Genomic DNA, 17,475 nt, shown 5'->3' on the forward strand with positions numbered 1-17,475 from the left:
TGAGGGAGTCATTAGAGATCATGACAGACTGTTCGGGAAGGACTCCAGGAGGGTGCCAGAGGCCGACAAACGGCGAATTTGATTGCGCATCCGCGCAAAAGTCAATCCTGTTGGAGTCACCCAGCGATCAATCGACGATCTCAAGAAGAGGTGGTACGACCTCCGAGGTCGTGCCAAGGAGCGGATCACCGAGAGGCTGGGTGAGCATGTTGCAACAGGAGGGGGAGAGCCAACAGTCCCTCCAAACACCCCATTGGAGGACCTCGTTGAGGACACCTTGCAACCTGAGCCATGCGTGGGCGTAACCCGGCTGGACTCCTCTCGACCCACCCAAGAAAGCCAAGGTAAGTGCCATGCGACTGCGACCCTGTCCCCTAACAATGGCCATGACCCTAGAGCTACCCATTAGAAACCCCAGTCATGCAGCCCATGCACACCAGAACATCCTTATTGCATTGTGGGACATGTAGTCTGACCACAATTTACATTCAGCCTCATACAGCCAGATATGTCCTAATAGAGTCAATCTAACAGCCATTCAGGGAATGCTAGCCTGCATGCATGTAGCAACCTTCCATGTGCAAGATACATGTTATTAATCAACGTCCACTTTACATCACAGGTGGCGCTGAAGATCCCAGCAGCGACAGTGAGGGGCTGCAAATTGACGAGAATCATGAGGATTCTGAGGGTGACGCACATCCATCCACACAACCAGGTCCATCAGGGCGAGCACCAGCGCCAGCAGCCTTACCACCACCTGCAACGCCAGCGACAACAGGCGCATCACAATCGCCAACTGTGAGACCCATGCCAGAGGCATCGGCAACACCAGCAGCCGCCAGGCCACCAACACAACGCACACCTACTGTGCCCACCCAGTCCAGCGGACAGGTCAGGGAGCGGCGCCAAACTACACCATGCGCCGGCAGGAGGGGGGTGACTGTGCGTGTGCCGGGTCTTTCAATAGAGCGCTGCATGCTGCGCGTCCACCAACAACAGGCACGACACCTTGCAGCAATATATCTGCAGCTGCACAATACAGCCAGGAATGTTGGCCAGCTGTCCGACCGGATGGAGTGAATGACCACAGTAGTGGAGGCAAACACTGAGGCCATGCTGACCCAGCGGGACCTCACCCGGCGCCCCCACCGCCAGCTCCTAACACGCCTCTCGGCGTACACGCGCTCCAATTATATAATTGGCAACGCAACATCCCAGCTGTCCCGAAGATCATTGGCCATGCAAATCCAGATGGTCCAATGATGCCAGGACGTGGCATGGGCACTTGAGCAGGCAACCACAGCAGGTCAGGCTCTGCAGGCAACTGGCCACGGCCAGGCAGGAGGGGATGACGCTAGTGAGGGAACATGTAGCCACAGCAGCCTTTCTTTGCCACCGGTTAGTGTTCCACTCCGGAGCAGCAGGCCCACTGCGGCATCACGGGCGAATCCGGAGGAAGAGGTTGAGAGGCGACTCGGAGCTTCGGGTCGGAGGCGCCATTGACATTTTTGCTCATCATGCAGGGACATGCTAATGAGAAAAGCATGCCCTCTAAGAAATCAGGAGATGTATGACGCAATACACCTCAAATGTATCTTTTGAAAATAATGCAATATTATTGTGAAAACAACAATAATATTTATTCAATAACAGTACATCAGACTCATGTCATTATTTCAATTGTCATGCATGAGTGAAGTGTTGGGTGAGGGGAGTGGGTGCACTAGAAACAGTTCATTGTGATTTGGTTGCGGCGTCTGTGTGCTTCAGCTGGATTTTCCCCGCGTGCATGACGCGCATGTGCAGGTGGGCGGTTGTCCCCTTCCGACTCACTGCCGGATATCTCTACAGGTTTCCTGCCCTTGGTAGCAATGTTGTGTAGTATTGCACACACGGCCACGATGCAGCAGCAGACCTCAGGCTCGTATTTGAGGGCCCCACCAGTCTTGTGCAGTGTGCGGAAGCGGCTCTTCAAAAGGCCAAATGTCCTCTCAATGCAATTTCTACTGCGGATGTGTGCAGCATTGTAACGCCGTTGCTGTGGTGTGGCAGGGTTGAGGTATGGAGTGAGGAAGTACTCACGGAGACCGTAGGCGCTGTCACCCTCTTATGCGCAGCAACATGGTGACAATGTACCATTTAGTGGCATGTGTACTTACCTAGAAGGTGTCCTTCGCCAAAGTCTCCCCTGGCCAGTCGTGTGTGCATGCCGCTGTGAAGGAATATGAATGAGTCATGTGTGCTCCACGGGTATTGTGCCACTATGTCCGTGATTATTGTCTTAGCGTTGCACACCATCTGGATATTCAGGGAGTGGTAGGATTTGCGGTTCCGGTACATGCATTCTGTTTGTGCAGGTGGGCAGATGTGGATGTGGGTACAGTCTATGCATCCAATTACATGGGGGAATTGTGCAATGTTGTAGAAATCCAGCTTGGTTTGAATCAAGTCCTGTTTGGTGGTTGGGAATGTGATGTAATAGTTTAGCCGGGTCAGCATTCCCTCCAGGAAACTCCTTAGGCAGCGGGACATGGTGCTCTAGGAGATCCCCCCTGCATATGCAACTATCCCCTGGAAAGCTTCCGGAGGCCAGGAGGTGCAGGCTGCACAAGACCTGTACATGGGTGGGCACAGCATTGGTCCTCCTTGTTGGGTGCTGCATCAGGGGGTCTAGGTCCCGGATCAGCTTAGTGATCATTGCCCATTCAGGCGGTACTTGGAGTAGATTTGCTCCGCAGTTTGGCCCAGTAGGGTGATCCGCTGGCGAAATATTTGCTCCTGTATCCTGCGTCTGTTCCGTGCTGCTCGCTGAAGCCTTCGCCGCCTGACCACCATGTAGAGTCCTGGCATTGTGAGAGTCCTCATGCTCCAGCTGCGTATCCTTAAGTGTTTTTTGTCAGGCCTGCACCTGTGGGTAGTTTGTTAAAGATTTTTTTTTTTTTTTTACTTAATGGTTACCACCTGGTTTGGGTTCTCCTTAAATTGCGCGTCGCTAATAGCGATTTTCTGGTTTTCCGCATTTTGCGACTTTTCTTGAATAGCGATAGCGAATATTTTGCGATTTTGCAAATTTATTCGCAGAATCCATGGTTTCTCGCAATTTCAGATTCGCTAAAGGGCTTCTTCCAGGATTCTGCGAATTACTTTGCGAACTCGCAATTTTTCTTTAGCGAATTTGCAATTTTAAACCTTTCACTATCATGAATTCCTTTTCTTCAAATTGCGATCGCAATTGTTGATTCGCAGCTATTGCGATCGCAATTTTGCTTCAAGAATCTGGCTGTAAAACCTTTCCTCCCCGTGGCCGACCTCACATCTGAGACTCATGCACTTCTGCTTTCAAAACTAGCCTTTGGTAGCGCTACACTAGTGGGCCTCCCGAAAACTTCACTTTTCTACTTAAGGCTACCCTTAATGCGGCTGCCAGGCTCATCATGGGTTCCAAAAAAGGTGACCACATCACCCCTGACCTTGAGCTCTGAGTTGGCTACCATTCGAGGCCAGAATGCATTTCAAAATTACTTGCATGACCCATAAAGCACTGCACCATAATACTCCTTCCTATTTGTCCCAGAAACTGACCCTTTCGGTGGAAACAGATCCTCCATAAGTACAAGCACCTTTCTTTTCAAGCCCCAAAAATTCAAGAAAAACAAAACCTACAACTGATCCTTCTCTGGAATGGTCCCAAGCATTTGGAACTCTCTCCCTACTGAGATCAGATGCAACCCATCCACATCCCTCTTCAGGAAAGAAGCAAAAAATTTTCTCTCCAACAAATTCTTCTATCACTGAGAACTTGACCACACGGCTCTCTGTTTACATTCTGCCATTCACCTTTTTTACACTACACTGCTCACGCAAATCTATACATACCTACCTTGAGGAAACTGTGCTTCGACTCCCCATCCGTACATCTTCTTTCCTAAACTACCTTAGAACCTTTATGTGCTCAATCATTCGTATGCTTCTTGATTTACTTTCACACACATTTTATGTAACTGATTCTGGCTGCTTCTTGCTTACATACCCCACTGTATTTCATCTACTCTTTTTTACCTTTAGCACTTGTTTTTATTTGCTCTCTATGTACCTCAAGTTTCTGCTGTTGTGCTTTCTCTGTAAAGTGCTGGTTTCATGATCTTAAGTGCTATGTTCGTTCACTACCTCAGGGAAATACTGTACAACTACTCTCCCTACCCTTGCAATTCCCTACTAAATCTACCTCAGAACCTCATGTACCCACACTCTTGTCTATCGGATTCTTCTTTTATATAATGTTGATATGTATATTTTTATTTATGCTTTATGTAACTCGGGCACTTGCTGATATTTTGCCTACATATCCCATCGTATACTGTTTGCCCTTTTTACCGTTACTATATATTTTTATATTTTCTCGATGTACGTCATGTTACTGTTATTATGCTTAATGTGTAAAGTGCTCTGATACCTTCTGGTCTAGTTCACACCTTATAAAAACAGCAAATAAATAAATACAATAATCTCCCAAAGCAGAGGAAAAATTGTTGTATCTGTGAAATCTGACTAAAAACCTTTGTAAGTAGCCATTTCTGTACCATATCTATGCAGTCCTGCTGTCTTATAAATATTCCTTATTACATCCCACAGTCAGTTGGAACAGCATGATGAGATCCTAATTCACCGCCTTCTTTTTTTTTGGTCAAATTATATTTTATTTATCATTTTTCACAACGACGTTTCCCTCACCAAATCCTAACATTTTAAAAGATAAAACCGTAAAAGGTGTTTCCTTTAGCCGCTATCAGCAGGTGTAATAATCCTCTTCTTCAGTTCAAGCGTCCATAAAGCAACAAAACTACAACTTTCAGAATGCAATGCAATTTGTAAATAACATCCGGGGACTTGCACTTTAGCAACCTGAGTGCTGGCCAACCGAAAGTTCCTTTTTTTTTTGTTATAATTTTTATTTTATTAAAGAAAAAGAACTTATGCACAAGGCAATAAGACAATACAGTCGGACATGTGTTCAAGGAGGAAGGAAACTGCTGTACAATATAATACAAACATCATTGATGCAAGGGGGGGGCAGTGAGGAAGCAAGATCAGTGTTCATAAAAGCTACACAAGACTTGGAATTCCGGGTCAGGGGGAAAGGGGAACCTCTGGGGTCTCCACGAATGGAGGCGTGCATATATTTCCACGGTAGTAGTTCTATTTGCTCCAAATTTTGGTCCCTTTCCTGGGTCTACCCCGTGCCACATACACCGTCTTCTCCCTTAACATACACCAGTCCATGTTCTCCTTCCATGCCAAGACCGTGGGCGGCCGCTGGGAACCCCATAACTGCGCGATGTCTCTCTTAGCAATCATGTTACCAAGGGTCGCCCACTGCATCTGTGCCGCATCATAGTCATTCGGTTCCCAGACATTCAACAGGCAACGCCTCGCTTCGGGTAATAATGCCACCCTCGTGACTCTTTCCATCACAGCATGTACACGATTCCAGAACGCCACCACCCCCGGGCACTCCCAAATTATATGGAGGAAGGTTCCAACCAGTCCACAACCACGCTTACATAATCCATCCACTGAATAACCCATATGAATCAAGCGCGGGCCAGGGACATATATCCGAGTAGGATTTTAAGTTGAATGAGTCGAAGACGGGCCGGAATCGCGACCTCCTTCGGCGAGGATAGCGCCGACTGCCAGTCCTCGTCATCCAACTCTAAACCGTCGCTGGTTCAAACCTCCCTGAGCCGCACCAACAGATCAGTTCGATTATTAATCAATTTCTTATATATCAAAGAAATAGTGCTGTCGGGCACATGGCCGTCAAGCACTCGATCTTCTAGTGGGCAGGATTCGGGGATGTCAATACCCTTAGGAAAAACCAAACTCAACGCGTGGGTAATCTGTGCATAACGGAAAAATTCTCTATCACTCAGCTCATACTCTACCTTCAGTGCCTCGAAGGTCTTGATTTTACCCTTGACCCATAGATCACTCATCCTACTAATACCAATCATATCCCACTTTTCAAATCCTTTTGTTTTCCACAGGCAACCCAGTCTTTCAGACGCATAAAGCGGAGACGGACGGGTCAGTCGATCCCTCCATCCTGTTGCCGCATTCGCATCATGCCACACTCGTACCGCTATCTTGGTAGGTCCGGATAGTTCCCTTCCCACTGCTTTGGAATAAAGGGCTCTGTTATAGTCTCCACCCGGTAACAAGTACTTATCCATCTCGAATGCAGGGTTAGAGGCTGGTCCATACATTCCATGATTAATCGCTCCCAACTGAGATGCCCAATAATATCGCCTGATATCCGGGAGTGCTATACCTCCTTCGTACCAAGGAAGCGTGAGCTTGGCGAGGGCAATACGCGAGCGTCCATCCCAGATCAATCGTCTCTGCAAACTCTCAACCTCCCGAAAATACCTCGCCGGAATAACATCAAACATATTCTGGAGCGCATATAGAAATCGCGGTAAGGACATCATTTTAAAAAGAGCTGCTTGCCCAAGTGGTGAAAGTGGTAGCCTGAGCCAGCCCACAACGTCAGATTGTAACCTCTGAAGAGGAGGGAGCAGATTAGGATCATACCGAGCCACGGTATCTAAAGTTATAAAAATCCCCAAGTACTTAAATTCCGACTGCAACACCTTGATGGGACAACGGCGCGGTAAAGGGGGGGGGGGTATCACCCGAAAGCACATACACACAGGACTTGGTCCAATTGATCACAAGGCCGGAGTTCCTTCCAAACGAGGTGAGCACATCAAACAGTACATTCAACGACATACGAGGGGACGTGAGGTACAACAAAATGTCGTCAGCATAGAGCGATATGCGATCCTCGAATTCCGGGGTCCACTGAATACCCTTCATCGAAGGCTCCAATCGCAGCCAGGCAGCCAGAGGCTCCAAGGCAAGGGCAAAAAGAAGCGGGGACAATGGACAGCCCTGCCACGTACCCCTCCCAAGAACAAAGGGTTTAGATACTTGACCATTCACTACCACCTGTGCCAATGGCTCCTCATACAAAAGTTTCACCCAGCCAATGAAACCAGGACCAAAACCAAATTTCGCAAGAGCGGCCCAGAGGTACGGCCACTCCACCGTATCAAAAGCCATCGTAGCGTCCAAGGAAACCAAAATGGCAGGCTCACGAAGCGACGCCGCCCTCGCGAGAACACCGTGCAAGCGCCTCAGATTGAGTTCTGTATCGCGGTGTGGGATGAAACCGGACTGATCCGGATGAACTAAGTCACTAATTACTTTTATCAAGCGGTTTTCCAGCAACTTAGCGAGAATCTTTGGTTCGGCGTTAAGAGCGAAATGGGCCTGTAGGACGCATAGTGATCTCGCGGTTTCCCCTCTTTATGAATCACCACAATGGTAGCGAGTCGCTGATCACGAGGAAGGGAGCCGATGTCTCGCGACTCTAAAAACATATCACGGAGATACGGTGCCATTTTGTCAGGACGCAACTTGTAGAGTTCGATGGGCAGACCATTAGGGCCCATAGCTTTGCCCGAGCGCACAGAGCGAATAGCGAGGGCCACCTCTCCGCTGAAAACACAGCGTCCATTAAGTCCCTATCCGAATCCGACAGGCGAGGCAATGCAATGTCACGTAGCAACAGGTGGGAGTCTTCCTCTGGTCTATCGGAGACTGGGGAATACACATTTCGGAAATGTTCCGCGAAACACTCGACAATCTCAGTCGGATCAGTCACACACACTCCATCAAGTTTCTCCATCACAGGAACCACACGACTCGCCCTCTCCTTTTTATCCAGCCAAGCAATCAGTTTCCCAGCCTTATCACCCACATCATACAGTCTGCCCTGCTGCTCTCTACTCATGACTTTAGCGGCATCCATCACCAGGGCCCTATAATCCAATTGTTTGAGGCTGAGAGCATAAACCTTGTTACGAGTTCCAAATCCCTTTCTAGCTCCGTTATTTCAGTCTCTAAACGGACCACTTCCTCATTCTTACTTTTCTTGGCATCAGTGATTAACAATAATGCCTGTCCTCGGATGACCTTCTTAAATGCCTCCCACAGTGACACAGAGGAGGACACAGACCCCTCTTTCTCTGCAAAGTACTGATCCAGGTACTTAATCAACTCAGCACGAGTTTTAGGGTTGCGAAGATACCAGGGATTGATCGGGGCAACCCGTCCCTCGACACTCATACTAGTGCCAATCTGGAGCCACAGTGGGGAGTGATCTGATATACCCTGGGCCAGATGTCTAATCTCCCTCAGAGAAGGCCTGCACCGCCGGCATCAAAACATAGTCAAGTCTGGAGAGACTGCCGTCAGAGTGGAATGTGTATTGTACCTGTCCCGGATGCATCAACCTCCAACAGTCTACCAAACCCAGTGTCTCCAAAAACCCACTTAACCAAGACTGTGACCTGGTGAGGTCTCTGGGGGGGTAGCGATCTACACTACCGTTGACAACTGAATTGAAATCTCCGCCCATCACCAGGATACCATCTGGGAGCCCCAGTACCACACGCCCAAGATCAGCAAAAGTCGATGTCTGTAGACCAGGCGGGACATATACAGAAACCAGTGAGACAGTCCTCCCCTCCAACCTCCCTGTGATAGCAGCGTAGCGCCCCCTGTCATCAAGAATCATGTTGTATATTTCCAAAGGGAGAGAGTTCTTGACTAGGATGCCCACGCCCCTACAACCAGTAGTGAACCCATAGTGTACAGCAAGACGATATCCCTGCCGATTCATGGCCTGACAAGTGTTTCCAATCAAGTGCGTCTCCTGCAACAACACAACATCAGGGGAGAGGCGTCTCAACAGTTGCAACACTACTCCCCGCTTTATCCTATCCCCCAACCCATTGAAATTCCAACACAGTATTTTCAACCCACTACCCCCATCTCGGAAATGAATGCAGAATCCACCCCATAGCGAACACAGTACCCAGATACAAGAATAAAACAATACGTTGCCTTGAGAAAAAGTGAAACCTACCCAAACTCCCCCTTCCACCCCCCAACATGATCCCGTTACAATACCCCCCACCCTGCACCCCTGCGTTAGACTCAAGAACATCCCCAACTTGCAGTTTGCCTGTCGCTCTAACATTAAACTAGTCTACAAAAAGAAACCCAGAGGAGGAAGAGTCCCACTCCCCCCGCCACCATCGGGTATGCCACCGTAGATCACATAAATATGAAAGACATCAAACCGAGCTGTGTGGTATGGTAATTGTTCGGAAATCAGGAACCACATTGTCATTCTTGCTCCTGCACGCCACCCTCTGCTCCACCCGAGTGCTCTGTTCGATCGCTCCGCTTTGGTAATGTATCCAGCCAGTCACTCGCGCTCTCGGGACGATCAAAGAAAAACGTCCGGTCCTCATATTCGACACGGAGCCTGGTTGGAAATAGTATTTCAAGTCCATGTCTCTCAACCGTCGCTTCACCCCCTGAAACCCCATCCTCTGTCTCTGAACGAACTGGGTAAAGTCCGGGTAGAAGCTAACCGTTGTGTTTTCAAACTTCACAGGGCCTCCCACCCGCGATGCCTGCAGGATAGCGTCTCTGTCTCTGAAGTTGAAAATTCTGGCGATAATCGGCCTCGGAGGGGCACCCGGCTTCGGCTTCCCACCCGGTACTCGGTGCGCACACTCCACAGCAAAGAATTTACTTAGGCCTTTGGGGACGAGGTGATTTAGGACGAGGTCCTCCACAAGGAGATCTGCAGCAGGATTTTCCGATTTTTCAGAGACCCCAATAATACATACATTATTGCGTCTGGCCCTATTTTCAAAATCCTCAAGTCGACAAGCCATGAGATCATTGGAGGGTCGCAAATTGCCGACCTCCGTCTGTAAGTCGGACAACTCGGTCGTAAGGCTGGAGGTCTTTAGATCTAAGGATTTGACCTTCTCATTAGTCTTCGATAAGTCCGCTCTGATCAGATTGACGTCAATGGCCACAGTGTCGAGCGCCTCATATTGCTGGCCAATGGAAGACTTAATACCAGCAATGGCGCCCATGACATCCTGTAGAGTCAACTCGATCGACGCAGCCGGGTCCTCCCTTGCTTCCTCCAGAGTCTTATTCGTACCACCGGGGGACCCCTTGGGCTGGGTATATCGATCCATGACATTCGTTTGAATAGTTCCTCCCCGGAGAGGCGTCTTGGTTTTCCGCTTCTCGTTGTCGGGCCTGCCCCCCATATTGGGCAATGTGCCCCGAGGGGCCTGTGAGACCTGGTGAAAATGGCCCTTCGCGGTCAACCCACCGGAGTCTTCAACAGCAGGCGCCCGCAGCTGTAGCTCAGCACACAGACGCTCGCGACCGCTGGCACACGGTGGATTCACAGAGTTCGGCTAGACCTCGAGCAACCGGGTCAATCTTGGAATAGGATAAGGCCAAAGACCCGAAAGCGAAACCGAAAGTTAACTCCAAGGCAATGAGCAGAGCCAGTCGGGCCGTTGTTGTTCAACTACTGCCTGGGCGTCTCAACGACTCGAGCCCCAGGCGTCGCCATGGGGTGGGCCTCAAAAGTTCAGGTTGTCGTAGTAGCGGTTCCCGAAGTCCGAATCAAGTTTTGAAAGCAGCTAGTCCATCAGCTGAGTTTCATCTCCAATAACCCGTCTTCGTAATCAGGATATCGTTCAGGATATATGCGGAAGGCAGCGAGGGTCTCAGGAGCCCTGTGCTCACACGGCCATCTCGAATGTGCGCGAAGCTCCTCCTCCATTCACCGCCTTCTTGTCCTGCAGACAGATGTTTGGTGGCCTTAGGTCTAGTTTCAGTCTTCCCATAATCTTTCCATTAGTTCGAAAACTCAATAGGTGCCAATTATATTTTGCATTCCTGTATGATGCCTTTTGGTCCCACATGGGGGTATAGCTTAAGCTTTTAGTTCCCATATGGCTCTACAATATTTTTTTGCAGTGCTTGTCCAGAACCGAACAGTGATGGGCAAAGGTGAAATCATCAGCTCTTGGCAGCCAGTCCGCTGATAATCAAATGTTGCTACACAAGACACACGTCTGGTATTCATATATATATTTTGTTACCCTCATGTTTGAGGGATTTTTCAAAAAACACTGGAGAGATTTTCACTTTATACCTTGTGTGGTAGTGAGGTATTCAATTTATTTTTGTATCCTTTGGAAAATATTCTGTGAGATTTTAAAAGAGAAAATTATAATATTTCTCTGTTCGTCTTCCTTGCATTCTCAGTCTTCATGTTTGCAAGCATATATGGCATCATACTTTGGGAGTGACTGGTAATGAAAGAAGAAGGACATATGTAGGATTATATGTATATTTTGTTGCTTCCCCAAGTTCTAGGATGTTCTTTCATGAAGAAATGTTAACGTGAATTGAACCTCAAATGGCCTGCCATTTAAATCTCTCTCGCTAGTTAAAGTAAAACTGATGCATTGAGCAAATGTTTCAACAGCTTTGTGGCCTTGGAGGTGGCTTAAATATTCTCTACACTATTCAGGTTGTGCAACAAGTGCATATCTAGAGTACAGTTCCAGAGAACTGGAAGTAGATGTGTTACTATTTGCTGGGAGTGGGCACTCTTGATGACCTAACTTCTTATAGGCTGATATTGCTGTAACACCACACCAGAAGAATCTTAGCAAATTTTCCGATGTTCTTCATTGAGATGTATATTTCTGTTAATAATACATGCTTGAGCCAAATCAGGATCATAGGCCTGGGATGATCTCAAACAAAAGGGCAGCAATAAACTATAAACAATATTGAAAACAGCGCACAAAAGAATCCATACCAGGTTAGAAAAATAGAGCTTAATTTAATAAATTACACAAGAACAAAATGACAAAAATCCAATAAGAAGTGCTTGAGATATTCATTTTTAAAGAATAAATTGTAAAATAGCGCTCAGAAGCAAAAAACCCTATTTGGGAAACTTGGTTGCGCTGGACCGGGGCAAAGTCAAACGTTCAGGCCAACTTATGGCTCGCAGACTCTATACAGGAACTCAGTTAGGCCCGCTGAACAAAAGTGCCTTCATCCTGGTCACGTTTAGGAAGATGCAGGGTGCAGCTTAGGTGATGCGTCAGTTCCTATCCCGCATCAGAAGAGGATGTGTTGGTTTTCTCCATGCAAAGTCTGCTATACGTGGGTTCCTAGGGCGATCTGTTGTTTCTGCTCCTGTAGCAGAGGATGCATCGATTCTGAGGTCAATGACCAGGTTCAGAAGGTAATGCGCCTGGTCCACTCTATGCAACAACAAAGTTGCTCCGGTTCTGATCTACAGAAAGGCAACGATGCGCCGGTTCTGATCCCCGCTACCGCTATACGGGGGGATAAGGTTGGGGCCTGCTTGGCACGATTCCTCCGTGCACAACTACGCAAGCCCACGTTGCTAAACTTAAACGCCCGAACGGCACATGGGCTATTTCGGAAGCTGATAAAAGCCTGGAATTAGAGACCTTCTATAGAGAACTCTACGCTAACGCATCTTGTTCTCTCAACGCTATCAGCAATTTTTTAGAGTCTTGCCCTTGGGAACCTCCTGATGCCTACCATGCGAATTTACTGGAAGACCCTATCACCCACGATGAATTGCGAAGGCCCTGAAACAACTTCCAATTGGCAAAAGGCCGGGCCCGGATGGCCTTCCGGTCACTTTTTATCGGGCCTTCTACCCACAACTACAGGAACATTTACTACATCTTTTTAACAGCCTTAAAAATCTTATCGATCCTGATCAGGTGGGATTCATCTGCCATCGACAAAGGATAGATAATATCCGGCGGATAGGCCACCTGGTGGAGAAAGCACACTATAGAAACATCCCTGCCTGTCTGTTGTCCCTTGATGCGGAGAAAGCCTTCAATCGAGTGGACTGGTGTTTCCTCAGGGAGGTTTTGCCGAGGGTGGGATTGGGCACAGTGATGATATCTAAACGAATGGCACCCTATGCACGGCCTACCACTCGTATTCGCTTCAGTGGGCGTCCCACTGCCCCTATCTCCATCCATCGTGGCACCAGGCAAGGATGCCCCTTATCCCTGTTATTGTTTGCTTTTGTAGTAGAACCTCTGGCCATCGCCATCCGCTGCAACCAGAATATACGGCGTATCCCTATGGGGGTGTTACGAACATAAAGCTCCTCTCTTTGCCGATGACGACCTCCTTTCGCTTTCCTCCCCGTCTACCTCCCTCCCAGCGGTAGCTACTCTCCTAAGGTCTTTCGAGGTGTTTTCTGGGTACTAGGTTAATCTCACCAAGTCCCATGCCCTTAATCGTATCCTTCAGACTAAAGAGGACCGGGGCCTGAAGGACCTGATTCCGATACAATGGACTGACAAACCGATTAGGTACTTAGGCTAGATCTAACTCCCATGCTCTTGACATAGACTTTGGCCAACTTGGCCCAGATATTGACATGCTATCCGGGAGGAATTACATAGATGGAAGAGCCTTCCTCTTACATGGCTTGGTTGCATTAGCACCATTAAAATGTCCTTGCTCCCCAAAATATTATATCTCTTTCAGTGCCTCCCTACTGCAATACTGCAGTTTGATATTCTGGCCCTACAACAGGATTTCACCAAGTTTATGTGGGGGAACTCCTGACCATGCTTCTCTAACAGCATCTTGATGCTGCCGCTGGACCGGGGTGGACTGGCGTGTCCTAATCTTCTGGAATACTATTGGGCTTGCCATCTCCGGTATATATTGGCGTGGGTGGTTCGCGAGAGAGCAAAAAATTGGTTTAATTTTGATCGGGCGGTCTTCTGTAGACCCTTATGGGACTTGGCCTGGCTCCCGCGTGGAGCTCGACCTTGCAACATAGCTACCCCTACAAAGACAGTTTTGGGGATTTGGGATAAGCTAGGGATACCCTGAGGTCTGACTACATTCCCCTCCCCCAGGACACCTATAGCCCTGAACCCCCTGTTTCCTCCTGCCATGCAGCCACAGGCATTTCTTGCATGGACTAATGGTGTATGCAAAGTCATTCAGGAGCATTTTCAGGGCGACAAATTCCTTACGTTTGATCAATGCAGACAGGCTTTTTACCATACGGAAGGGGCACGACTGCAATATATTACCAGATGCGTCACTGGCTCCACTCCCAGACTCTCACCCACGGGGCCACCAGACAACTTACTGCTTTCGAATCCCTGGGGCGCAAATTTGAGGGCTCAAATGGTTTGAGCTCTCATACATATTCTAAATTGCAGCATTCCCGGAGCCCCACACCCCATGGATATCAAACACAGTGGGCTTCAGATTTTGCAGAGGATATATCCTGCCAGAGGCCTTGGACGGATTATGGCGGAATATCCCGAAAATATATCTGAGTACACTGCAGTCCTCAGTTTGTCTGATCTACGTTGTATTGTTATATAATCAATAAACAGAATTTGAAAATAAATAAAAAAACAACACATTCAGATAAAAGCCAGAGTGATATTCTGCTCATTCTGACATTTATCAGACTTTGCTTGGACATCAAGGACTTAATCGTCAGAGTCCCTGGCCAGTCTTGTTGTCCTATGTCAAGCTTCTATTAGCCTAAAGGAGATCTACTATCTCCTTTTTGCGACATGCCATGTTGCGAAACCTAAATTGAAGTGGGCGTAACCAATTTCACATGAAGATATCACAATTAGAAGAACCTTCTCGCATGAATAGCAGCCCTCATCATACAGACACAAAGAACGTTTAATTTATTGTATAAGTACCCCAAAGCCAAAAAGTATGACATGAAGTTTATCCTGTGTGAGAGACACAGGGGGTTTGTGTACATGTTCTAGTACAGTCACAGAAGTGCAGTCCTGCGTTTGGGACACATGTCAACAATATAGTATGGCTTTAGCCAAGGAGGAAGTTAATTATCCTGGCAGGGCCTCACTTCTTGTCTTCTCAATGCTGAACATTGCTAGGCCTATTGAAACCCGTTGCCTTTAAACCATGAGAAAGTCCTCCATCTATTTCATGATCATGTTAGCAATTGCTACCTGATTGTGCAACTATGCTAGCAGCATTTGCTGATCCTCTGTATTATCCAATTCGAAGATGCACAATAGATTTTCTTTTGGTTGGGACTCTTGATTTTGTACCAAGTCCTACTGCACCCTTGGACAACTCAACGTTTTGTAGTAAGAAGGCACTAACATGCTTGTTATTGCTTATATTATTTGGCACCTGAAATACTCAAGTTATACTAAATAATATTTATTTTTTCTTTTAGGAGGAAACGTTAAAGCAACTTGGAAAGAAAAAAAGAGTGAAGAAGGACAGCAAGAAACAGAATGACCACTAATGTGGATGTAATTGTACTTGTTATATGAATAAGTCTTTTGTATGCAGTAGATGGTATGGAATCACACCACAGGCAACATATCATCACAGAATTCCATAAAGCAGACTTGGATATTAGGCAGTCAGCAGAAGAAACAGTATTGGTGTCAATGAAGTATGTCTGTACCAGTATGAATGACTTCTCCCGACGTCGACGGGTTCCACTAACTGTCAAGGATCTCAGTTCATTCGGCAAATGCATGTGTTTGTATCACATTGAGGGAAGGCATTCGCCACAAGGCTGACCATTCTATCACCACATCCACCTTCCTCAGGCTTCTGCTATTAAGGAATCTTAAAGCATCGACCCCTTCTCTGGATTTCAAAACAATTGCAAGGACTTGTACTTTACCATCTAAGTGGTGAAAATAATATTTTATCTGATCTGCTCAAAATAATTTTAGTATCTTGCAAAGTCTTTCTACATTCAGCAACCCATGTGATGAAAAGTTTACGGAAATCAGACCACATCACAACTATTTTGAGGCACTTCCATTGGTTTCTCCTTGGAGATAGACCACATTTCATATTGGTTGGTATGATTCACATTGCCCTACATCTGGCCTTCCCAGTTTCCAGTAACAAGTTACTTTTGATTAGAGGCTAAGAGACAACAGAGCCAAATCTTGTTTACTTTTGAAATTCCCAAAGGAAAAAAAAATAGAAGCTGGTGAATCAGACATTCTCCTTCCAGGCATTGTGTTCATGGAATCATCTGCTAGAAGATCTTAAAATCACCATAACTTGCTATCTTTTTGGAAAAGATTAAACCCCGACCATTTTCAAACCTACCTAAATGTACAAATTTGTTCTTCCCTACCATTCTTTACCTCTCTCTAATTAACGTCATTGCTGCATGTGTTATCCATATCTAGGTGTCAGGGGTCTCCAACCTTTTCTGCACTGAGAGCTACTTATGTTCAATGAAAAGCATTGAGAGCTACTAATATTATTAGTATTGTATAATCTAAAAATGTTAATATGTATTTTAATCCAACCAAGCAAAGGCGTTTTAATTTAATAAGCTGGACTGCAAACATGTGAGCAACTCTGAGGTAGCTGGAGAGCAACAGTAGCTTACGAGCTACTGGTGGGAGACCCCTGATACATGTACTAATGCACTGCCGGAGTGCCTAGGTCCATGCTTTACAAGCACCTTAAGAAGTTATTGAATAATTAAAAGCATGCCATTTGGCCCGAGTACATTCACCAAGGCCTTGGTTCAAGTTACAGGCCTACCAGATATATAATTCAAGCAATAGGTTCATCATTGCTGGAAAGTAGTTCTTGAATTAAGGAAACAGAGCCTTACTTCTTCTCTCATGGACAGATAATGGCATAGTGGTTACTGAGGCTTCTAAGACTCCTGGCTTCCAGTAAAAATATTTGCACCTACCAGACTTCAGATAAGAAAGTTTCAACTCTAGCTCAGTGACCATTTTGTCGAAGAGACCCAAAACAATACCTTCACCTAGAGATTTTAAATATAATTTATTTTCAGGCAACTGCTTCGTGGTCTTTGTATTTTATTGTTCGAATGGAATATGAATGACATACAGATATTTGTGCCCATACTAATGCAACACATTAACCCAACTTTAATGTGGAAGCCATGTCTGTTGAAACTGTTATAGGTTCTAATTTGAAGTGGCTGCTTTAGGTGACCTGGGAAATTGCGGGGTAGCCAACAGCTGTTACAAATTGGGTTTCTGGTTGGCAAAGGTATGCGCCCTACCCAATCAAAAGCCAGAATCCTAGTCCAGGTAAGTTAGTTACACACTATGATAAACTGTGCTCACCCTCTGGTAGTTTGGCACAGAGCAGTCAGGCTTATCTAACGAGGCAATGGGTAAAGTATTGGTGCAAACACACCCCCACACAGTGACGCAATGAATATACCACAAAAAGACTCCACATAGGTTGATGAAAATTGGTTATATGATATACCAAACAAGACCAAAATGACAAAAATCCAATATATAGAAGTTGAGATATTGAATTTTAAAATAATAAATGTAGTAAAGCGCTTAGAAGCAGGTAGGGCTACAAGATTATTTTAGGTCCCACTGGACCAGGGTAAAGTCAAAGTTAGCGTCGACCTCGTAAAAGCGCAGTCCGGCCACAGGACCCTCAGAG

The 17,475-nt window shown here is 46.7% G+C and overlaps 1 protein-coding gene across 2 annotated transcripts in view; it reads left to right on the forward strand.

The window, feature by feature from the left end:
* The window catches only part of IMPACT (impact RWD domain protein), a 198,030-nt gene extending 181,186 nt beyond the window's left edge, over positions 1–16,844 (forward strand). For both annotated transcript variants that reach the window (XM_086965651.1, XM_086965650.1), the window contains exon 11: positions 15,230–16,844. In XM_086965651.1, the coding sequence (XP_086821777.1) occupies positions 15,230–15,301 (72 nt within the window). In that variant the 3' untranslated portion in view covers positions 15,302–16,844. The remainder of the gene's footprint in view (positions 1–15,229) is intronic.
* Positions 16,845–17,475: the final 631 nt, after the last annotated feature.

Source organism: Lissotriton vulgaris, chromosome 4_1 (genome assembly GCF_964263255.1).
Source record: "Lissotriton vulgaris chromosome 4_1, aLisVul1.2, whole genome shotgun sequence".
In the NCBI taxonomy this organism is placed as follows: domain Eukaryota; kingdom Metazoa; phylum Chordata; class Amphibia; order Caudata; family Salamandridae; genus Lissotriton; species Lissotriton vulgaris.